This window comes from Vicia villosa, linkage group LG4 (assembly GCF_029867415.1).
Source record: "Vicia villosa cultivar HV-30 ecotype Madison, WI linkage group LG4, Vvil1.0, whole genome shotgun sequence".
NCBI classification, from domain to species: Eukaryota; Viridiplantae; Streptophyta; class Magnoliopsida; order Fabales; family Fabaceae; genus Vicia; species Vicia villosa.
Window position 1 is genome coordinate 168,188,896 of NC_081183.1, and position 24,826 is coordinate 168,213,721.

The window sequence follows — 24,826 nt, forward strand, 5'->3', positions numbered from 1 at the left end:
CGTTTTATTGATCAATTGACCACCTCCTCCTAAAAATTAATAAAAGATAAATTATACTATTTAATAAATCATATTATATCATACTAAATTATAATCATTCCTCAAATTTCCCTCTAAAACCTCCCACCTCTCTTCATTTCAGTGTTTTAAAAACCGGACCGGCCGGTCGGACCGGTTGAACCGGGAATCGGCCAGGTAACCGGTCTGGTTCAATAGCTGGATCGGGAATGTCATTGAACCGGTGTGAACCGGTCAAAACCGGTGTAAACCGCTAAAACCGGTGTAAACCGCTAAAACCGACGGTTTTTGAGAACCGGCGGTTTAAATGCATTTTTTAATTTTTTTAGAAAATTTAAATTTTGACTATTTTAATGAAAAATTAAAATAAAAAATAAAATAGAAAAATAAAAAATTGTTGTAGATGCGGTTGATTTTGATATTGAAGAAGTAGATTAGAATATGTTATTTTGTTGAAATTAAATTTAGTAGACAATGGAGTTATTTTGTTATAAATTATTCAATTAGATTATGTTGCGATTAAACTTTTGTTTGCAATTATATTTTATAATTATGTACTATTCTATTGTGTGTGATACCTATGTGCAAAATTTAAATTTGATTTATGAACTTGTAAGATTTTCAAAAAATTTAAGTGTTAGTTATATTTTGTAGAGACTGAATCATCCGGTTCGACAGATTTTATACCTATATAATTTTGTTATAACGTCCGATCTATTCAACCGAGTTATCTGGTTTAACCCGGTTTAGTCATGCGGTTCGACCAGTGACTCAGTGGTTCGACCATTAAACCAGTGACTCAGTACCCTCACCAGTTTGATGTCCGGTCCGGTTTTTAAAACACTGCTTTATCTTGTTTCAACTTAATTAAATAGTCTCTCTCCCCACTTTCTTTATTTTTATTTAATACAACTACCATCCCACTATCAACACTATCCCACAAACAATAACCATCCTTTAAAATTATTCTCATCTGATTATCTTTTAATCGTACTATTAATTCTTTTTCCCAAAGAAATAGTTCTTTCTTAAATGTTGTTTATATTTATTTTGTTTATTTAAAATGCTTGTAATTAATTAAGAAAATTTCTTTATCCACCTCCCTATGGGGGTCACCCCCAGCGAAAAACCAAAACTGCCCCTGCTTCGGAGATTCATCTCCGAAGTTATTTTTTTTTTTGAATTTTTTTTTAACTTCGGAAATGCATCTCCGAAAACACCAAAAAAGTGGTGTTTTCGGAGATGCATCTCCGAAGTTAAAAAAATTTAAAAACGTGAATATTTTCGGAAGTTCATTTCCGAAAATATTCCTGCATATACAAATTTCCCTCCTTCATTATTTCATCATTTTTCTCCAAAACATCTCAAAACCCTCTCCAAAACCCAATCAATCTCCATCCATTTTTCGCCCTAAAATCAAGTTTCAAACCGTTGATCACGTTAAAGGGAGCATAGAAAGCTACAATTTCAAGTAAACATCACTCATTTCATCCCCTATTTCACTACATTGATTGATAAATTTTATGCTGAAACTGATATGGTTCGGAAGTTCATTTTCGAAATATATTACCTAATAAATTTCGGAAATGAACTTCCGAAATATGCCCTGGCAGTTAAAAAAACAGTTTTGGCCAATTTTGCTAATTTATTCATTTGTTAGGTATGGTGCATCCGGACAACATTGTGCGAGACGATGGAGTATTAGTTCCGGAAATTGTCAACGTTAATAACGATCCGGTTATTGACGTTACTCCTATGATCAATGCGGTCGATGTTCGACAATATTTTACAAATGATCGGAGCTTCGGTAGTCGCGAACAATTGATTGATTGGGTTCGGAAGGAAGCTAACAAACATGGATTTGGAATTGTTATTTTAAGGTCAGACAACGGAAATAGTAGGCGGAAAGCTTTCGTTGTTTTGAATTGCGAACGGGGTGGTAGTTATGTCCAATCAAACCGGGTGCTAAAACACGAGGACACGGGATCGAGAAAGTGCGGGTGTCCGTTTAAGTTGCGTGCTACTCGGAGGGTTGATGATTTGTGGCGGTTAACCGTAATTTGTGGAATTCATAATCATGCCTTGGATGTCAAGTTACACGGACATCCAATGGCGTGTCGTTTGTCCCGCGAAGAGAGGAATGTGATATCGAACCTAACGATAGTCAAAGTGGCGCCTCGCAACATACTTGCCGATTTGAAGCGTAAGAATCCAGATAGCGTTTCAAATATCAAGCAAGTTTACAATGAACGGCACAATCTCAAAGTATTGAATATGGGCCCTCGGTCGGAAATGCAACAACTTTTGAAACTACTAGGCGATAACAAATATGTTTCAAGCTTCCGAACCTCCGAGGATAAAGTTACGGTGCGTGATATTTTTTGGACTCATCCCTAAAGTATCAAATTATTCAACATATTTCCAACCGTTCTAGTCATGGATTCGACGTACAAGACAAACAAATATAGGCTTCCGCTTCTAGAGATAGTCGGCGTGACCTCGACGGACAAGACTTATTCGGTGGGGTTTGCTTTTTTGGAGTGTGAAAAAGAAGACAACTTTACGTGGGCCTTGGGAATTTGCAAGTCTTTGTTAGTTGATCAAGAGGTTATGCCAAACGTCATTGTCACCGATCGGGACAATGCTTTGATGAATGCGGTCGATATCGTCTTCCCGACATCTACCGCTTTACTTTGCCGGTATCACATAACTTGCAACGTGAGAAGCAAGTTGAAACCTGCGGTTGGGACAAAAGATAGGCTGGATGAAAATGGTAAAGTTGTCAAAGTCGGTGTTGTGGTTGATAGGATAATGGCGGCATGGAGGGAAATTTTGGATGCATACTCCGAAGAGGTGTATACCGAGAAATTGGTACACTTTAGGTCTTTGTGTGGTTCCATTAAGACTTTTTGTCATTACGTCGAATCCACCATTCTTGACAAAGTTAGAGAAAAAGTCGTGTGCGCTTGGACAAATCGGGTTAGACATCTTGGTTGCACCACGACTAACCAAGTTGAATCCGCACATGCGGTCTTCAAGAGGTGGTTGGGTGATAGCAAGGGGGATTTGTGTCGGGGATGGGACACCGTCAACCAAATGCTTCAAAATCAACACAATGAAATTCAAACATCGTTCGGTCGGAGCAAGACGGTTATGGAACACCGGTATAAGGGCCAAATTCTATTCTCCCAATTGATTTACAACATATCTCGAACGGGTTTGAATATTTTGTTTCATGAAGCTAAGCGGTCGGAGACCACGGGGACGGATAGTTCATTATGTGGGTGCACCATTAGAAAGACATACGGCCTTCCATGTGCTTGTATACTTGCAAAAAAGAAAAAGTTGAATTCACCCATACGCATGGATGAGGTAGCCGACCATTGGAAGAAACTTCGTTTTGATTATTTTGACCCGCCGAAAGAAAATGACTCCAAAATCACCATCTCCGACGAGTTGGAAGTGATAATGGAGAAGTTTGCTAAAGCGGACGACACAACAAAAATGCATATAAAAGAACAATTGCGAAAGATCGCATTTCCGGAGACCACCGATTTGAAACCGCCATCTCAACCGGTTAAGACGAAAGGTGCACCGAAAAAGTCCAAAATTACACAAGATGACACGTCAACAAAACGATCTCCTTCCTACTTTGAACATGTTGATGCATCGTTCCCGGAAATTCATGAGACACCTAAGTCCAAGTGTAGTGGTAACAAAGGTGCCCGTATTTCGAAGCCACCTCGCACACCGCCGATAAAAAAATCACCCATTGTCCACATTGATGAGATGCCACTTTTTATGCACAAATATATCGATAACATCGTTGATGTTGGAGGCGACGACAATTGTGGATATCGGGCCGTTGCGGGTTTGCTCGGTAAAGGGGAAAATAATCACACTTTAGTCCGATGGGAACTTATTGCAGAGTTGACTTCGTATCGGGACATCTACGGCCGACTATATGAAAATCAAGAAAAGTTTGCGAAAATTCATGATTCACTTGTTCCATCACTTACCGGTATCGCTCCGGTCTCGAAGTGGATGTCATTCCCCGATATGGGTCATCTAATAGCAAGTGCATATGATATTGTATGCGTCGATTTGACGAGGTTTGGACTAAGTGAGACTTTCTTTCCACTTCATAGTCGACCGCCATTGGACTCGTCGGGCCGGATCATATGCATCGGGTATCTACGATCGCGGCACTTCGTCCAAGTGTTTTTGAAACCGGGGTGTCCTATACCGGCTACTTGTTGTCAATGGACCGCATATCGTTCAAATGAGGCGGAGACTTGGCCGGATCCTTTCGTTTCAAGAATGGCGGAGTTTGAAGAAATGATGAGCCAAGAGCGCGAGCAAAACAGAGAGCGGTCGAAGAACGTGCCTATTTTGGACTTAGGATCCACCGATTGGTTCGGTGAATTTTAGTTCGTTCCGGATCGTTTTTGGTTTGTAATGACCATTTTTGTATGTATTGTTGTTTATCATGTAAAATCGGACCGATTCAATACATATATAATATAAGTATGTTTTATGCCATCTTTGTCTAATTTATGTTTAATGTACCTTCCATTTGTTCAATTTACACAACACACTAAGCAATCAACAAAATGCAAAACTTATGTCTGTTTCTACATAATTCGAAAATGAACTTCCGAAATATACATCTCTGCCTCCTATTTTCGGAAGTTCATTTCCGAAAAGTCCCCTGAGACAGGATAAGGTTTGTTGGGCCATCAATGCTCCAATAAGTCTATAAATACTACACACTCTTCTACATCCTCTTCACACCACAAAACACAAATGACACAAACCTACCCCCACCTAGCATTCATGTACTTTGAAACCGGCTACTCGATGCCGTTCCAATTTCGCTTCTCGCGCGACACGCCGTTTGCGGAGTTGATACCGTCGCTCAACACGCTTTTGCACTATCCCGAGAATCGAAAGGTTGTCAAGCTCGAGTACCGCTCGCCATCGCTTAACGACGAGGGAGGCATTAAGTTCACACCTTTTGAGATCAAGAACGACGAAGATTTAGCGGTTTTGTGGACAACGTTCGACCGATTTTCTTCGAAAGGCCCGATCGAGTTGGACGCGAAACTTCAAAGATCGGCGGACGACGTTATCAAAATGTTGACTCATCCCCACCTACCCGTGTTCAACAATATGTAACTTTAATTTTCAGTAATATTATCGTTGTAATCTTCACCCGATTAAATAAAGCGAATCGTTGTTGTTTTTCATTTTTCTTCTGTCCAGACATAAATTCGGAGGTTCATTTCCGAATTCCCTCAAGGGGGGTGCGTTCGGAGATGAACTTCCGAAAACACCACATTTTCTGAAAAGTAACTTTATTTCGGAGATGCATCTCCGAAATCAATATTTTATATTAAAAAAAACACGTTTTCGGAGATACATTTCCGAAAACACATTTTTTTACAAAAAAAGTACCTTTTCGAAAATGAACTTCCGAAACAAGGGGTAGTGTGGTAAATTCACCAAGAGTGGGCAAGAAGGTTAGGAGGTGGATGAAGAAATTTTCTTAATTTATAGTCATGCATTCAAATACTTACTATTTTCAAACGATTGTTTTGTGCACCATCTATCAATGTGAGATCTACTCGATACATGGTGAACAAATGACCCAACTTAAATCTCACAATTTTCTAAAACAAAAAATGAATGAACACCTATAAGAAGTAGTAGTTTTGGTGAAGATCTTCAAGAGGTTTGAACATTGAACAAAGACTCAAGGTTATAAATTACCACCATTACTTTATTTACTAATTACTCATATTGTTTCTTCCATTAATATGTTTTTTTATTCCTGCATGTTTTCTTCTTCTAATATTTTAAATTGAGGCTAATGTTTCTAATAATGTAGAAATACTTTAGTATTACTACTCTTTCTCTATTAATTTTCTTTTATTTGATCTTATATACAATTTTATAGATAAAGGAATTGCACATAAAATTAATATATTATTGAAAAAATTATTGAAGATGTTGAATTGAAAAGAATGGAAGGTTAAAAGATTAATATTATAACATTAATTTATAACTTATTTTTTATCCAATGTTATAATATATTACATTATTTTAATTTTACTGATGTTTTTATGTAAATTGTTACTAAATAGTCAAATAAAACAATTTGTTTATATTTTAAATTAGAAACATACAAAACATTTATATAACACAATTTCATTTAGTATTTTTTTCTTATTATTGTTCCCCACTAATTGCTTTATTTATTGTTAAATAAAATATAATTAATTGTCATTAACTTATGTTTTGAATTATATTTTTTAATTATTCAATTTAATAAAATTATGAAATAATTCAATTTTTTTATCATTTTTGTTTCTATTTCTTATTTCTATTGTATTTATTTATTTATTATTCTTTCCTTTTTTATTTGTTATGGTTTATGTACTTTTTATTTATTTTTAATTTTAAATTATTTTATTTCCGTATACAAGATTAGTTGATTCGCAAAATATTTAATTGTTTCGTAATATATTTATTAATATTATGAATTTTTTAAATGTAAATTTTTATTATATTTCACTTTTATATATTTTTAATTATATTAAAAATATATTATTATTATTATTATTATTTTATAAACTACAAACTTTAAAATTAATATTTTTTATAAAAAAACACAATAATAATATGAGATTTTTAGAGAGACGCTGCAATAAAGAATACATATTGGCCGGGTGAAATAGAGATACACGATTTACAGAGAACTCGTTGGAACGATTGAACTTAATCTACTTTAATATATAAAAATCAATTACCACCAAATTCGCTTAATTACCCTAATCACAATCAATTTAAGATGGTTTTACATACCCCGAGAGTAATTACACAACTAATAATTATTACATTCCAACAACTAATTTAATGCAAATTTTTTTATTGGAATATGATAACTTCCAATCACGTGATAAGATTTTTTTAAAAAAACTTCCAATTCCAATGCATTTATGTTGGCTCTCCCTCATGTTTCATCTGCATAACCAAATTCCAAGGTTTCTTCTCATTATCTCTCTGTAAAGGTTCAACATTTTTCCAATGCAAATAAAATGTAGTCTCTATCAGAAGAACCCTCATGAAGAGATTAATTCCTTCTCCACATATTTTATTTCTCATGAAGAGATTAATTCATTTTCCACAAATTTTATTTCCTAAAGGCAGACTCATTTTCTCTTCTATTTCTCTGGCTTCTTCCATTTTTTCTTCTTCGCATCTTTTCATACCAATAGTTGCTTCTCTTACCAGATCCAAATGCATTGCTTTTCAAACTTCCATTTTCGCCGCCACTGGTGACCGTAAAAAACAACAAGATCCGCCAATGGTCTCCAATTATGAATAATTTTCTTTCCTTCTTCCTCTCTCCCACAGTAAAGTCTTAACCTTGACTGCTCCTTCTTTGCTTAAAACCCAAAAAATACACCATTGTTTTGTTTCAAGTTTGCAAAGAGAAGAAAACAAAAACAAATATATTTTAACCTTAAATTTTCATCCTCTCTCTGCCATCGCTGATTTTGACTTCTATGTAGCATTCCTTCACATAAACCACCGTTATCAGTATTCCTGCTTCATCAAGTACACTTATCAGTTAATTCAAACTTCTATTTAATTGTGTTTTTGATTATTTCGTTTTAGTTATTTTAATTGGTTTCATGACATTGTAGTTTTTGTAATTGTTCATCATTCAAAATCAAAAGTAATGTGAGAACAAGATCTACTCTTTATTTGAAGTTTGTCATTTTTATCACTTTCTTTATTTTGGTGACATAAGGTTCATTGTTCTGGATATCATTTAAATCAGGTTACTTGAGTAGTAGACATTGGATCTGATTCTTGCACATAAGTTATGAACAAAATGTTTGATACATATTTGATGAAATTGTTGAATGAATTGACAATATTTAAGTTGAATGACTAATTTTTATTTTGTTTATTGGCGGTATAGGCATGCATAGTAGGGGAGCATGAGGATATTTCAATGGTATTATGATAAGTATTAGAGTTGTGGTGTTCATGTGTTGAGTTTATTGGAGAAACAAGAAACGGACACGCTTTGCAAGTTCTTATGTTACCGATGCAAAATAATTAATCACTCAAACTCAGACTACTTAAATCTCTTTTTAATTATTTTTTTATAATTAATAATTATATTTTATTTTATTTATTTATTTAATAATAATTTATATGCACTCTTTCATTAGTTACTTTCTACTACATATTGAGATAGAGACAATTGACTAAAGTGGATTAAAATCAATATTTTAGCAATCCTTTCAATTCACTTTTATCACTTTTACCTATGTTATTTATACCATATACTTTATGATATATTCTATGTTATTAGTATTTATCATGGTGAAGATAACAATTGATAATATAAAATAATGGAGAAGTTAATGCACTGAGTCAATTCCCAATAAACAATCGTCATTGTCTTTACATAGATCTATGCTACAAATCATAACAAATTGTAAATGGAATAAAGTCATTTAACAAAGTTTTAGAGGGAGCAATTTTTTTTTCCGGAAATTGAATTTTGATTCCATCGATCAGTATTTTTTTTTTGTTGAATACTCATAAAATCATATTAATATTATTATAAAATTTAAAACAATATTAACATTAAAATTAATAATATATTAATGTTAAAGTAATTGTATTCTACTTAATATTAAACTATTATATATATTTAATAAAAAAATAATTAAATAATTAATTTGAATTAGTATTAATGTGAGTTTAATAATATATGTATGAAATATCACCCTATTTAACCTATTTGATTTCAATTAATAATTTGATTTATTTCTACTTTATTGTTTCCAATACATATATATTATTTTATTTTAGAATTCTCTATATTCCAATTTTTCCAATTCACCTACAATTTATGTCCCAATTCACCTATTATTCTATCATTTTTTTAAACTAATGTATTGCAAATAAAAACAGAATCTTTATTTAATTTTTAATTTATGTATTCTAATTAATGTATTTCAATATTCCAACCATGACTCTCCATATTTCAAGTCCACATTAATCCATTACTTTTATTATCCTAACCAATTAACCTCCGAATTCAAAATCCAAAAAAAAAATTATTTATATATTTATGGTCAACTATGATATTTTAATGGAGTAAAGTGACTAATAATGATATACTATTAATATCCTTTATTTGAATAAAAATCAATTATGTTAATAATAAATATTTATTACTATTGTCTTTTACTATTTAATAATAATAATAATAATAATAATAATAATAATAATAATAATAATAATAATAATAATAATAAGTTAGTATTATTATTAACTTAGGAATTTTTAAAATAAAATTTTTTCACATTACATTATTACAACAAAATTATCAATTTTTTATCCTTAATCTATATCGATTTATTTGTATGCTTTGAATTCTACTATTATAATAAGAAAATTAACATCTATCAAATATTTTTTTTTAAAGTTAAACGACTTTACCCTTATTACTGTCTTACACGTTTTTTTTATATGATCAGGAAAAAAATTATAATTTTTTTTTTATTTTAAAAATGGATGAACAAAACTAAATGACTTCATCATTATTACTGCCTTACACGTTTTTTTTATATGACCAAGGAAAATAACTATGACTTTTATTCAAAAAATGTTTAACCAAAAAAATTATGACTTTTAATATGTATAGAAAGATTTAATTTTAATTTTTAATATATTGTTTTAATTTTAATTTCATTATCATTCAAATTTTTATTTCAAATACCATAAGAGTCATTTATTAATCTTCATACTACTCTATCCGTGAATACACGGGTAGATGATTATTTAATTTTTTTATTTATATTTTCTACTTAAATATACATTTTAAACGGGCCGAGACTAATTAATTTGTATATATTTTGTAACCATCACTATATTATATTTATTTACTATTTATAACGATATTACGCGACCTGTGTGAACGCACGGGTAGATGACAACTTAATTATTTTATTTTTCTACTAAAATGTGCATTTTAGATGGACCAAGACTACTTAATTTATATATATTTTATATGTATTTCTTAATCATCACTATACTATATTTATTTACTATTCATAACAATGTTGTGCAACCCGTGGAATCAGGGCCGACCCAATCAATCTGGAGGCCCTGTTCTTATTTATAAAATAGAGTTAAATTTAAAAATATATAATTTTAAAAATATGATTTTATACCTATTTTTTAAAAATATATATAAAATAACAAATACTTAAAAAACAAATTATGATTTTACACATATTTTTGAAAAAATAAATTGAAAATCTATTTATTTTTTAATTGAAAAAAATATTGAACCTCACAGAATTTAAGGTCAATCCTTTATAAAATATTGTTAATTTGTTTGAGTTATATTTTATTTAAAATGATGATAAAAAGATAAATTAAATTTATTTATTTTTTGAATTAATGTATTATTAAGTTGGAGTGAAAATGACAAAAAAATGTTTAATTATTGAGCTTTGAAATAAAACAAAACTTAATTTTTCTAATGATTAAGATAAAAGAAAAGTGTAATAAAACATTAAAATTAATAGAATTTTATCTTTTCTATAGAAATTTTGTCTCACTCTACAACTCTAGAGTTTAAAGAATACCTACTAATTAATTTATTTTTATTTAAAACAATAACTTATGTTTTTGTAACTAAATCAAACTAAATTATATATACACTTTGTCTTTTTTTTGTGTGTTAATAATATACACTTTTTCTCAATTTTTAGCTTTCTCTAAAAATTGAACACACAATATTTAAAATGACATCTATGTATTTAATTCATTATAAGTGTTTTGATGCACTCACAAATATTTGATACTTTATTAGTATGCATTCAATGTTATTACTAAAAGAAAAATAGATATTACTGTAAATTATAAAATATAGAAAAGTGACTAAGCATGTAATATTGGGGCCTCCTCAAAAATTGGGGGCCAGTGTTGCAGCAACATGCTGCACCGGAGAATGGTCGGGCCTGCGTGGAATGCACTGGTAGATGATTACTTAATTATTTTATTTAATTTTTTATTAAAATATACATTTTCAATGACTCAAGACTACTTAATTTGTATATTTTTATATAGATTTCTTAACCATTACTATACTATATTTATTTACTATTTATAAAGAAATTGCACAACCCGTGCAAACACACGGGTAGATGACTACTTAAATATTTTCTTTATTTTTTCTACTAAAATATATTTTTCTACTAAAATATATTTTCTCTACAAAATTATATTTTCTTAATCATCACTATACTATATTTATTTACAATTTATAACGATATTGCGCGACCCGTGCGAATGCGTGGTTAGATAATCGATTTTATATACGTGTCTGGGTGAAGTTTACTACACCATCTACTCATATATTTTTAACTATAGTTTTTATGTATATCCGGACAACTACTATAAAATGATAAATTAAATTAATATTTATATGACAATCATTATTTAAAATATTTTTTCTCTTAATTCGAACATATTTATTTATACATTTCTTAACCATAACTAAATAAAATTTATTTAAAATTTGTATCGACATTGTGTGACCCGTGCGAACGCACGGGTCCTTTGCTAGTTATATAAATTATAATATATAACAATAGAAAAATGTACTAATCCTTTCAAAGCTTTTACATAGTGAAATTGTTGCAGAAGAATTGAGAAAGAGAATGGAAGGTTTGTTATATTTGCCTGGTACTCGGACGCAAATACTTTCCTACTACACCCAGTTCTTTCAAGGCGCGAGGAAACCTAATGATGCTTCTGTTCAAGGCGCGTGGAAACCAGTTCTTGGATTTTGATTGTTACACTTAAAGCCTTTCTCTTCATTTCTTTTTATTTAAATTTTTCAAAGAAAATATATTTGTTGTTGTTTTTAATTATTGTTGTAGGTTGAATAATAGCCTTGTTGTTTTTATTTGTCGTAGTCTTTTAGGAAGTAATTTTTCATTTATTTATAGTCGTGTGACTATTTCTCGAATGTGTTATTTTCTTGTACCTAGTTGTTTTGACTATTTAATAGTCTTAGTTCTATAAATAAATCGGCAGGTTGAATTTCTATTATATTCTATATATGTGAAAACTAGTATAAGAGCCCCCATTGGACTTTATGAAACAAATTAAGCTACAATTTAGCTAAGAAACAAAGAGAAATATATAAGATGAGTGACGGAAAACTTTCAACATAAGTTCTTCATTTTGATGATTTTTGTTATGATCATTTGAGTGTGTTGATGGAGAGTCTTCTTCTGTCAAATATCTCCTAACCATAATTAAAATTGGTTACCAGAAATTCATTGAAACAATTGTGCTTACTAAAGAACAATTAGAGTTGCAATAAAATGTCATACTCAATTATCACAATGCCAAGCATTATCTTTTGTAGGAAACTTGATAGGTCAGTCTTCAAACAAGTCTTGGATAAGCACACATTTGGAATTTCCTGGAAAAAAAGCACGAGGAATAGTCACATGAAGATTTCAATGTTAAACTCTTTTAGAAGAGAGTTTGAGGTGCTGAAATTGATAGATGCAGAAACCAACACTGGATATTTTTCCATCGTAATGAATGTGACTAACAAAAAGAGAAGCAGATGAGAGGTTAAGTCTGAATCAAAATTGGTGTACAAAATTCTTTGTACGTTGATAAAGAAATTCATTGTTATAGTGGTTTCAATTGAAGAGTCGGAGAATACTAAAGAGATGACCATTGAGGAGCTTTAAAGCTCTCTAGTAATCCATACACAAAATTTTAAATGGGTAAACAATGAAAGAGAACCCATAAAAGGGAGATAGTCTTTCACAAAGAACTCAATGGGGTGCTTTCTGTGTCATAATTTGAGACATCTTCAATATGAATGTCCTAAGTGGAACGAAGAAACAAATTATGCATAATTAGATGATGATGAAGAAGAAGAGGTTCTAATAAAGGAAACGGAATTAGGCATGGTTTTTGGATTTAGGGTACTCTAATCATATAAATGGAGACAAAAATGTGTTCTTAAACGTAGTAATATGACATAAGCACTTTGTTAAATGTAAAAACAACTCCCGGATGTTAGTAACTGAAAAAGGCAAAGTCCAGATAATATTTAATGTCACTACTTTTCTCGTTTAAGGTGTATATTATTTCTTTGAGCTTTGAAATAATTAATTGAATTTTGGGCGGTAGCATGAAAAGGATCTCACCATTCTAAAAAAATAAGATGTGCAATATTTATCATCCTAACAAAGGATTAGTTGCATACACAAGTATTAGCTTCAACCATATATATGTTTAGGATTCATTTAAAATGTTTTCACTTGTTTGATTTGATTGCTTTATTCTTAAGGGCTGTTTTGGGTATATTGCTTGTGTGAAAGATCCTACACTCGGATCTAGTGTACCTTAGGTATGTGGCAATAAACCAAGGAGACTGTACGACATGTATCGTTATGGTTGATCTGGTGGCCACCGTTAGTGCGAAGCTTTGGTTTGTCCTGATGGCCCTTGAAAGTGATCGAGGAGACATTTGACTGCCGCGTGGTGTCATTAAGCACTAACAACCGGGCTTTTCCAATCTGTGTGATCTGCCAGAGAATCTATGTTTAGTACTTCGAACTCTTCCTCGTTGGCAAAGCCTGGTTGTGTATTCTCTAGGTCGGTTGGAGATAACCTGGTTGCCATTGCTTTTTCTCTAACTTCAATTAATTCTTCCAGCTTTTCCTTCGACACTTTATACCTCGAAGTACTAAAAATGAGATGTGCAATATTTATCATCCTAACAAAGGATTAGTTGCATACACAAGTATTAGCTTCAACCATATGTTTATTCTCTTCAATAAACACTCCAGTGTCACTACTCTCATTGAAGTAATTCTTCACATTGCCTCTAAACACGCTTATCTTTGGCATTAAATTTATGGTAATCTGAACCACAAAGGTTTAAAGATGTTGCAGACAAAGAAAATGGTGCATGACATATTGTTGCGTTAGCAACAAAAGTAAGTTTTATAATTATTATATTCACATAGACTTGTGGTTTTAAAGATAGGGTAGCAGTGATTTGTCATCTTAAACAAGTTAATGGTTTGTGTTTATGATATGGAAAAAGTAAACGACAAGAAAATAAATAACATAAATTAAAATTAGAGATTTCGGTATTAATAGATATTTTAACTATTAAATTTGTCAACTATTAATATTTCAAATAATAATAGTTGAAATATCCAATTATATTTTAAAAATATATTTAAATATTTTAAAAATCTTCATATAAAAAATTTCAACACAAAATATTTTGATAGTTGAGATACTAAATAGTTAAAATATTTAACTATATTTAACATTTTAAACCAAACTTAAAGTTAGTATGTAAAAGACAATTTGCTATCACTAAACTAAAATATTTGCTGATAACATCCATTATATACCAATGCATTGTAAATAAGAAACAAATAACACATGTGGTTTAGTGGTAAGGAAAGAAAGTAATGAGCTAGAGGGATAGGGTTGATGAGACCAAATCCAACAAGAAATGGACAAATGGGAACATGTACAAAAAAAAAATTCAGGGATCAAAATCAAAAACTCGTTAACTTATCGGAACGAGAAAACTATTTAAGCCAACTATAATCTATCAATTATGCCCAAAGAAACCAAATTCTATCAAACTAAATCCTATCAATTCTATCAGAATTCGAAATAAGCATTAGAATACAAATAAAATTAATATGAAAGGAATAACAATAATGAAATTAAAGATATAAATAAAAACCTCAAGTTTGGACGAATTGATGAAACAACGGATTGAAATGGAAGTTTAGTCGACCATGTGAGAAAAACTTCAAACAAGTACGTGTTTTAAATTCTGTGATCCATTACTAGAAAGTTCGCTTTTAGTGACCATCTTTTTGGTCATTAAAGTCTTAAAATCAGTCACTTTTTATTTTTGTGATCGAATTAGTAACCAATGATTTTCGGTTGGTAAAGCAGTAGTCGCTAATTCTTGGCGACAAGATCAACGACTGAAATTTTTTTGACCAAAATAGTGACCGACATTAGTGATTGACTGGCCGTCTTGTTTTATTTAATACTTGTTAATGAGTCTCTAAATCGGTCACTATTCTCCATATTTTTAAAAAATAAATAAATAATATACACAATATTAACATAGAGAATTACAAAGTATATAAATAATATAATAAATAATGAGTTCATTGATGAAAATTTATTAAGAAAAACACATAATACATAAAATGGCTTAAGTGAGAATAAGTATAGTAAAGGATTGGTCTTTAAGAGTACTAGGCTCGAAAACATAAAATGGTCTAACATAAAACAAAATAAATTTTTCTTCCAAAAGTCTGATACAAAAACCAAAATATTTGAATAATCATCACTTCGAGTTAGCTTTTGGCATCAGCGTTAAACTTTTAGCTTTTCATTTAGCACTCTAACTCATACTCTTATACGTCAAGTTGATACTCGTAGCCCAAATTATGATTTGCACAACAAGCAAACATCAAATTGCAGTTTATTTCAAAAACAAATAAAATAAATAAACTAACACTTAAACCTAAGAGACCTTTAAAAGTACAAAGTTGTAAAAAATATGTAAAAATGCACTAATCAAATTCCCCCACACTTAAACTTATACACTCCGAGCAAAATTTTAACTCATGACTCAAAACAAGATAAAAAATAAAATAAAATAAAACATGCAACGTTGTAAGAAATTTCTCATTTTAAACTTTAGGGAGTACGACAATCATGAACAAGTCTTTGAATGCCTTGGCAAATAACAAGAAAATTTACCAAATAATACATCATAAGTGATGGGATCCTCACAAGATATAAAAATTCTCTCAACATTCAAGTGTTTTGGTTATTGTTTACAGCAAGCACATCATGAAAGTTAGCACTATCATAAGCTTGAAAAGATTATAACATTATGTTAGCCTAAAAATTCTAACTTGAGAAAAGTCAATAAAAGTCAACAAGGATGTCAGTATCTATGTTGGAAATTGCTAAGTGTCAAGATCAAGAACAATTCAATAGAAAGCTTCGACACAATAACTACGTTGACTAAGTGGTTTGACCATGTAGTAAACATGGTTTGGAGGAGTCTTAGGAACAAATCTACAAAATTAAGATCACTATCTGTTCGACACACCAGAATCTCAAAAAGGTTTGTATAAACCTATCATTTGACAGCTTATCGAGTTTGACGGAAGGATAAATGCTAGGGACATATTTTGTTAAGTTCAGAAGTTAAGTGATTTAGAGAAACGTCAACAACAATATAGCAGTAACACAGGCACTCTTAATAAAAGGAGTTAGTAGGTTTGAAGCATTTATGAACGTGGTTTAGTGGTTTTCTGCAGTTTGAAACTTTTGACAACATGGAGACTTACTAGGAGGCTGAAACCCACGTTTAAGCCACATGGGTGATTTTCTGAAATTAAATGTCTTTGACGATTAACATTAGATTAGTATAAGACACAATATCAATCCTTGACAACATGGAGACTTACTAGAAGGCTGAAACCCATGTTTAAGCCACATGGCTGATTTTCCGAAATTAACTATTTTCGACGATTAACATTAGAGTAGTATAAGACACAATCTCAATAAGTATAAAAATAGGTTACGGATTTTCACTAACTCTTTATAAAACTACAGTACCTAAGTCATCGAGCAAAATAGTTTGACCGCGATAAAGATTACGATACGGAAGCAGTCGCTGCTGATGGTTTTTCTGAGATGCAGTTGTCAAATTTAAAAGAGATTGAGCACTCAAAGTAGATAGCCTTGGTGGTACAAAACTATCATTAAAACATGATAATTTCTCACTCGGTGGAGCCTGGCCTCCGCAACCATACAATGATATCATTGTTGTATATGATATGTTATATTTGCATACAGGACATTGAAGATGTTCGTAAACTCCAAGAGAATCATCACTTTGTATATGGAGACACTTGTAGATGCAAGGACAACAGTAAAGGTGGTTGCAAAGCATGACTACCGTTTCGATTTCAAAGTTCAAGCTGATGTTTCAGTCGAAATAACTGTTGGAATTTTCTATTTTTGATACCGAAGCTTAAATGGTTTTCAAATCATGGGGAAAATGATGTTGAAATGTCATGAATAAAGCAATTTCAAAATTGTTTCATCTCCATAAAATACAGTTTAATTAATATATGTAATAAACCTGTATAATTATAACTACACAAATGAGTAACTCAGCTGGTAGTAGAGTACTTCTATATACAAGGTGCATGAGCTGGATTCCTCCATATCCTTCAAATTTTAACTAACTACATTTTAATACATCGATTTCAAAATTATTATAAATAATAAAGTATGATAATATAAATTAGGGTTAAATATACGATCTTCTTATCATTACGGCGAGTTTTGATTTCTCCACTGAAGTATTTTTTTGTTATTCCACCCTTATAAAATAAAAGACTCTGTTTTCAGAAGCTCCTATTCCATGTTTGGCTGACTGGGCATGGGAATAATTGCAAGGTGGCATCCTGAACTTGTAAACTTGGATTATCACTTTGTACATTAATTGAAAAATGAAATAAAACCAAATATGTAATCCCTTTTTCCCCTGTGAATAGCGTAGGGTTCAAAGTTGGTAACCTTACATGGAAGAAGACAAAATGCTCGGAGAAGACAAAGCCATGGCTGAGAATGGCGAAGATTCAAGCGATTCGTCTCAAGTAAGTTCAAATTTCTGTCTCTATTACTTGAATCCAACATGCATTATTGTGTTGAGACTTACACATTTAGTATTTAATTTCAGTGCAAACAACTGTTTAACGTCGTTTTTCACCATGGAGGAGAGTTCTTAAAAATATTAGGGGTGTTAGATTCAAATTTTGAGATAGCAGATTAAATTTTCTTAAAATACTAATGTTACTATTACTAAAGCCACTAACTTCCTAACAACTAAAATCATTCCAGCAATTATGTTAGTAAGAAATAGGAATAAAATGGTACGCATTATTTATATTCGCTAGCATGATTACCACCATTCTCTCTTGTTGAGATATTATTAGATTTGTTGAGATAGTAGTGGGATTGATATTATTAATATTATATCAAATATAATCTAATAGAATGATATCAAATATAATCCAAGTTGTGTAAGCCCAAGCCCAATTAGGGTTGTATATAAATAGTCATAGGTTGTATCCTTATTTGTACAATTCAAGTGAATAATAGAATCCTTATTTCCTTTATTATTCTCTCTTTCTCTCCTCACTAAAAGAGCCTCACGCACTAACAAATTGGTATCCAGAGCTTCCGGTTATTGTTTTAGGAAACGTGAATCAATTGCTGCAACGATGAATGGTACTAATGGCATTCCGAATTCTCTTCCAACTCTTGACGGCAAGAATTGGATCCGATGGAAGAAACAGATGCAATCCTTGTTTGGCTTCCATGAAACCCTAGAAGTGGTTACAACTGGCGTACCTGTGTTGGCTGCAGATGCAACCGAAGCACAGAAAACAGCCCACAACGAAGTTAAGAAGAAATATTCCAAGGCTGCGTATTGCATTCAGACGGCGGTAGATTCAGGGAACTTCGACAGGATTTCTCATGCTGAATTGGCAAAGGAGGCATGGGATATTCTGGTGAAGTATCATGAAGGAGGTGAGAAAGTCAAGGTTGTCAAGTTGCAAACCTTGCATCGACAATATGATTTGTTGTTGATGGGAGAAGACGAAAATGTTGCAGAGTATGTGTCGAAGGCGCAGAAACCTGTCCATCTCATGAAGGGTTGTGGTGAAACCCTAACTGATAAGATGATAGTTGAGAAGGTAATGCGTACGTTGACCCCTCACTTTGATCACGTTATCGTAGCTATTCAAGAATCCAACAAAGTAGAAGACCTAAAATTGGAGGATCTGGTTGGTTCGTTAGAGGCACATGAGATTAGGATTGTTGAAAAGAAAGGAGCTCATAATTCGATACAGGCATTGCAAGCTCAGTCATGGAAAAAGAATGGTGGTTCCAACAAATTCAAAGACAAATTCGACAAGAATCAAGGCAAGAAGCCTTGGTCGAATCCCCACAAGCAACAGGATGAAGATAGAACTTCTGAATCCTCGAACGGGGGAGGAGGAAACTATCGAAAGGACAAAGAAGATAAAAAGGTAAAGGTGTGCATTTTTATAATTGTGAAAAGCGGGGTCACATGTCCAAACATTGTTGGTACAAGAAAGACAATGGATCGATAAAAGGCAAGGACGAAGGAGCGAAACTTACACGCCAAGATTCAGATGATTCTGAAGGTGGTACGGTGGTTATGGCTGCAGTTGTAGATAACCATGTCGAATCCAAAATGTGGTTTCTCGACTCAGGCTGCTCGAATCACATGACTGGTCAAAAGGTGTGGTTGGCAGATTTCGACGAGTCGAAGAAGAGCAGGGTAAAACTTGCTGGTAATATTTTGTTTCAAGCAGAAGGTACTGGCAACATATTTTTTCAAATGAGCGATGAAGCAAAAGCCATGATCAAATATGTGCTTTATGTACCTGGAATGAAGTGAAACTTACGAAGTGTTAGACAATTGGTCGAAAGAGGTTTCTCACTTGTCATGAAAGATAGAGTTTATAAATTGTTCGACACCCAGAACAATTTGGTCTTAAAGTCCCCGTTGTCGAAGAATAGGACGTTTAAGACTATGATCAGTTCGACAGAAGTTCAATGTCTTAAAACTGTTGTCGACCACAAGGATAGTTGGTTATGGCATTTGAGGTTTGGACATTTGAATTTTCGATCACTTAATCAACTAATCACTCAAGATATGGTTACTAGTATTCCAAGTCTTGAGATGCCCGACAAACTCTGTGAAGGATGTCTGGTCGGAAAGCAATCAAGAAATTCTTTCGTTTCGACTATTCCAATGAGGTCATCTTGCATACTTGAAGTGGTACATTCAGATGTACGTGGACCATTCGAAGAACATACTCTTGGTGGAAACAAATATTTTGTTTCATTTGTTGATGAGTTTAGTCAAAAATTGTGGATTTATGTGATCAAACGAAAGGATGAGGTATTCAAAATCTTTAAGAGGTTCAATATACTTGTCAAAAACCAGAGTGAGAAGAAGGTAAAAGTTATGCGAACAGATGGAGGTGGCGAATACACATCTAAGGTATTTAAAAATTTCTATGCAGAACATGGTGTTGATCATGAGGTAACTGCTCCTTATACGCCTCAACACAATGGAATTGCAGAAAGAAGAAATAGAACCATATTGGATATGGAGAGATGCATGCTAAAGTAGAAGAATTTGCCAAAATCTTTATGGGGTGAAGCTGTTTCGACTGCAGTTTATATCTTGAACAGGTGCCCTACCAAGATGCTGAAGAATAAGGTTCCCGAAGAAGTATGGAATGACAAACGACCATCGGTAAGTCATCTGAAGGTGTTTAGCTCTATGTGTCACAAGCATGTTCCTGATGCAAGAAGAAGGAAGCTTGATGACAAGAGTGAACCTATGATTATATAGGATATCATAAGACTGGTGCATACAGGTTATTCAATCCAATAGATGAGAATATTGTGTTAAGTCGAGATATTACGATTGATGAAAATTCTTCCTGGAATTGGAATTTTAGTAATTCAGTTAGCAAGCCATTGTTGAGCTCTGACATCGGCGAAGAAACAGTTGAAATCGAAGTCGAAGGAATTGCTGAAAATCCAATTGAAGACGCGGTCGACGTCGAAGTAGTTGCTAACATTCCTGACACAGTCGAAGTCAAAGAGGATATAGTTGGCACAAGCCAAAGAACTCAAAGAACTAGAGTTCGTCCAACAAGACTTCATGATTATGAAGTGATGGGTGATGATAAAGTCACACTATATGGAGAATTGTTCATTTTGCTTTACTTGCAGGCGCTGAACCAATCAACTATAGCGAAGCTTTGAAGATTAATCATTGGAAGTTAGCTATGATTGAAGAGTCACAGCAAATCGAAAGAAATAACACATGGGAGTTAGTCGAATTGCCAACACATACAAAGGCTATCGATGTGTGGGTGTTCAAATTGAAACACGATGCTGATGGGTCGATAGCAAGATATAAAGAAAGGCTAGTAGCTCGAGGGTTTCTTCAAAGAGAAGGACTTGACTATTCTGAAGTATTTTCTCCAGTAGGAAGACTGGAGACTGTTCGACTAGTGGTAGCATTGGCATGTAACCACGGCTGGTCGATATTTCATTTAGATGTGAAATCAGCATTTCCGAATGGTCCCTTAGACGAAGAGGTCTATGTCACACAACCTTCAGGGTTTGTGATTCAGAAGGAAGCGAGTAAAGTATATAAGTGGCACAAAGCGCTCTATGGCCTCAAGCAGGCACCTAGGGCATGGAACAAGAAGATCGACTCATACTTAGTCGAATTGGGATTTGTAAAATGCAAATTTGAGTATGGTGTCTATGTTCAGGTGGTAGCACAAGATATAAAAATCATCTGCTTGTATGTTGATGACTTGTTAGTAACTGGAAATAGCTTGAAGAACTTGTCGAAGTTCAAAGAGCTGAAGATGAAAGAATTTTAAATGTCGGATCTGGGAAAATTGTCTTAGTTCTTAGGTATGGAATTTCAAGTGTCGAAGCAAGGTATGATGCTACATCAAAGGAAGTATATCAAAGACATTCTCAAGAAATTCAGAATGGAAGATTCGAATCCGGCCTCTTCATCCGTCGAACCAAATGTGAAGTTGGATAAGTATGGAGAGGAATACAAAGTTGATGCAACTTTGTTCAAACAAATTATTGGATCTTTGAGGTATGAGTGAACTAAGGGTGTCACATATGAAGGCTGCAAGAAGAATCCTGAGATATTTGAAAGGATCAATAAACTGTGGAATACTATTTTGACAAAACTCTGAAGGAAAAGAAGCAATAGTAAATTGTTTTTCAGATGTTGATTGGTGTGGAGATAAGGAAGATCGAAGAAGCACAACTGGATATTTCTTTCAAGCATTTGGTGCCCAAATCTCATGGTGTTCGAAGAAGTAACCTGTGGTGGCATTGTCTTTATGTGAAGCAGAATATATAGCAGGATCCTATGCTACATGTCAAGCAATTTGGATCAGAACTTTACTTGAAAAAATGGAAGTAGAAGAGAAGAAACCGTTTGTGTTGCATATCGACAACAAGTCCGCCATAAATCTGGTGAAGAATCCAATTCTGCATGGAAGGAGTAAGCATATTGAAGCTATATTTCACTTCTTAAGGGAGAAGGTGAATCGAGGTGAACTTGAAGTTAGGCATTGCTCAAGTGAAGCACAGTTGGCCGACATTTTCACCAAAGGATTGAAGATCGACAGATTCTTGAATTTGAGAAAGAAATTAGAAATAGTTCAGTTCGACTATGACTAGAGTTGTTCGACAACTTGGATTATTGGGGGTGAGTTGAGATATTATTAGATTTGTTGAGATATTAATGAGATTGATATTATTAATATAATATCAAATATTATCTAATAGAATAATATAAAATGTAATCCAAGTTGTGTAAGCCCAAGCCCAATTAGGGTTTTATATAAATAGTCATAGGTTGTATCCTAATTTGTACAATTTAAGTGAATAATATAATCCTTATTTCCTTTATTATTCTCTCTTTCTCTCCTAACTAAAGAGCCTCACGCACTAACATCTCTTAAATTTGCAATTTTAAAATTAAAAATAAAATTAAAATCAAATGATGAATAACTACTTAGACATATTCTTTAGTACCATAAAATCAATATGATCAAGATGATGTATAGACTAAGAGTTTCTCTTGTCTCATTGTGGCGGGTTCCTCCAACTTTGAAATTTTTTACCTTGTACTTTTATTTTTATTCTTATACTTCAACATTTATCAAAATATTTCAATTATATCTTTTTTATTTATTATTAATTTTTTTGAAATTGAAATTTTTTGTACCCTTACATTAAATTATCTAAACACTTGACAAAAGAGTGATGATAGTTAAATTTTAATTTTTAATATACTGAAATATTTGACAAAAGAGTTTCGGTAGAATTTTTTTTTTTAATTTTTAATATATTGGAACACATGAAAAAAGAATTCTAACAGTCAAATTTTAGTTTACAAACTTAATTTAATGTATTTAAGTAATTTTTAAATTTGTGATAAAAAAAAAAGTAATTTTTAAATTTCTTATCCAAATACTTAATTAATGTGTTTCGGCTGTTTTCAAATTACTCACCACACAATTTTATCAAAATGCTCAGGTGATTTAATATTTTTTTCAAAATTTTAAATTGTAGACAACGGTTTAAAACTGTGGCTAATTTTACTCTAAACGTATTATCTCTCCGTGAGAATTCAAAATATACAATTTTATTAAAAAAAAAAATTAAAAAGCATTGTGTTTGCCTTGTGATGAAAGGGACATCAAGATCAGACTATTGTAAAGGATTAAAATCAACATCAATTTATTAAACTTTAGCTATTATAATTTTTACATTCATTTTAGAGATTAATTAGAATACAATTTTAGTATAAAATAATTTTACACTATCATCTAATTAGAATGAAACATTTTAACACGCAAGAAAAGAGAATTACGGAAGAAATAGTTATTAAAATGATTTAATTATAATTTTTTTTTTACATTTATATGTTAAAATCATTCATTTTAATTAGATGACGGTGTAAAATTATTTTACATTGACAGTATATTCTAATTAATCTCTTTATTTATTAAATATATTTAAAATTTAATTAAAATATACTGACGATATAAAACAATTTTACACCGTTAATTTATCACAACCATTAAATTATTTAAAATGTATTTTAATTTCTTTTAAAATAAAAGAGTTGAGTGGTTAAAATGTAGTGTACAAAATTTTACATTCCATTTACACTTAAAACCGGTGCATCTGGGATTCTGGGGTAGGCATGAGAGCCTTTCTTTAGAAAATCCATGTGTCAAAATAATGTCTGCATCTATGTATGACAGTATGTACGTGAGCTCTTTGCAATCACCGCTGCAGTAAAGAAGTGGTGATAGTACTTGCTTCGCCATCCTTTCATAATCCTCACAGACCATCGTAGTTTGAAGGAGCTTATGTCACAAGCCATAAGAACACTAAGAACCGTATTTGGCTACCACGCACTTGTTCTTTCACAGGTTGTTTTGGAAGAATTTCATAAAGCACATATAGGGGGTCATTGGCTAAACTAAATCTTGCTAGATATTTACTAGATTCTATTTTCAATTAGTAGTAAAACTTTGTCATTGTAATGTTTCATATATTTCCATCTTATAATGAAAAGAAGGCAGGCAAGCAATTACTCAATCCTCTTTTCTCCAGTTAAATTCTTACGAGGTATTCTACTGCTCGAAATCTAGAAACTTTCTCTCATCTTATCACTATATAAAAGAGATATGATCTATGTTACCTTGACACCAAAACTTACTCTTAATACTTACATCATATATATTATTTATCGTATTTATATGGTCAACAGGTTTTTTTAATAAAATAATATTACTTTAAAAATATATATTTATTTTTAAAATTTATTTTATTACACAAATATAAAATTGTGTTATTAATCAACTACACAATTATATTAATTAAAAAAATATACTTTATTGTTGCTATGAAAAATTACTAAGGTACCTTGGTAGCAGAATTAATGAAAGAGCCCATAAATTAAGGGATTGTGCCTAACAAAATAGAG

The 24,826-nt window shown here is 32.0% G+C and overlaps 2 protein-coding genes across 2 annotated transcripts in view; one reads left to right on the top strand and one right to left on the bottom strand.

The window, feature by feature from the left end:
- Positions 1 to 11,354: 11,354 nt before the first annotated feature.
- LOC131595828 (uncharacterized) overlaps positions 11,355 to 24,826 on the bottom strand; it is a 30,158-nt gene continuing 16,686 nt past the window's right edge. The window contains exon 13 of the transcript XR_009282089.1: positions 11,355 to 12,553. The gene's annotated coding sequence lies outside the window, so the exon portion shown is untranslated. The remainder of the gene's footprint in view (positions 12,554 to 24,826) is intronic.
- Positions 18,453 to 19,660, top strand: LOC131598275 (uncharacterized). Its single transcript, XM_058870891.1, has 2 exons — positions 18,453 to 19,265; positions 19,331 to 19,660. The coding sequence occupies exons 1-2, from the start codon at positions 18,453 to 18,455 to the stop codon at positions 19,658 to 19,660; spliced, it is 1,143 nt and encodes a 380-aa protein (XP_058726874.1).

Bases quoted from the DNA above. Each gene is read 5' to 3' on its own strand.
- LOC131598275 (XM_058870891.1), top strand. From the start codon at position 18,453: ATGAATGGTACTAATGGCATTCCGAATTCTCTTCCAACTCTTGACGGC. The intron at 19,266-19,330 runs GTAAAGGTGTGC...TGTTGGTACAAG, and splicing joins AGGACAAAGAAGATAAAAAG to AAAGACAATGGATCGATAAA.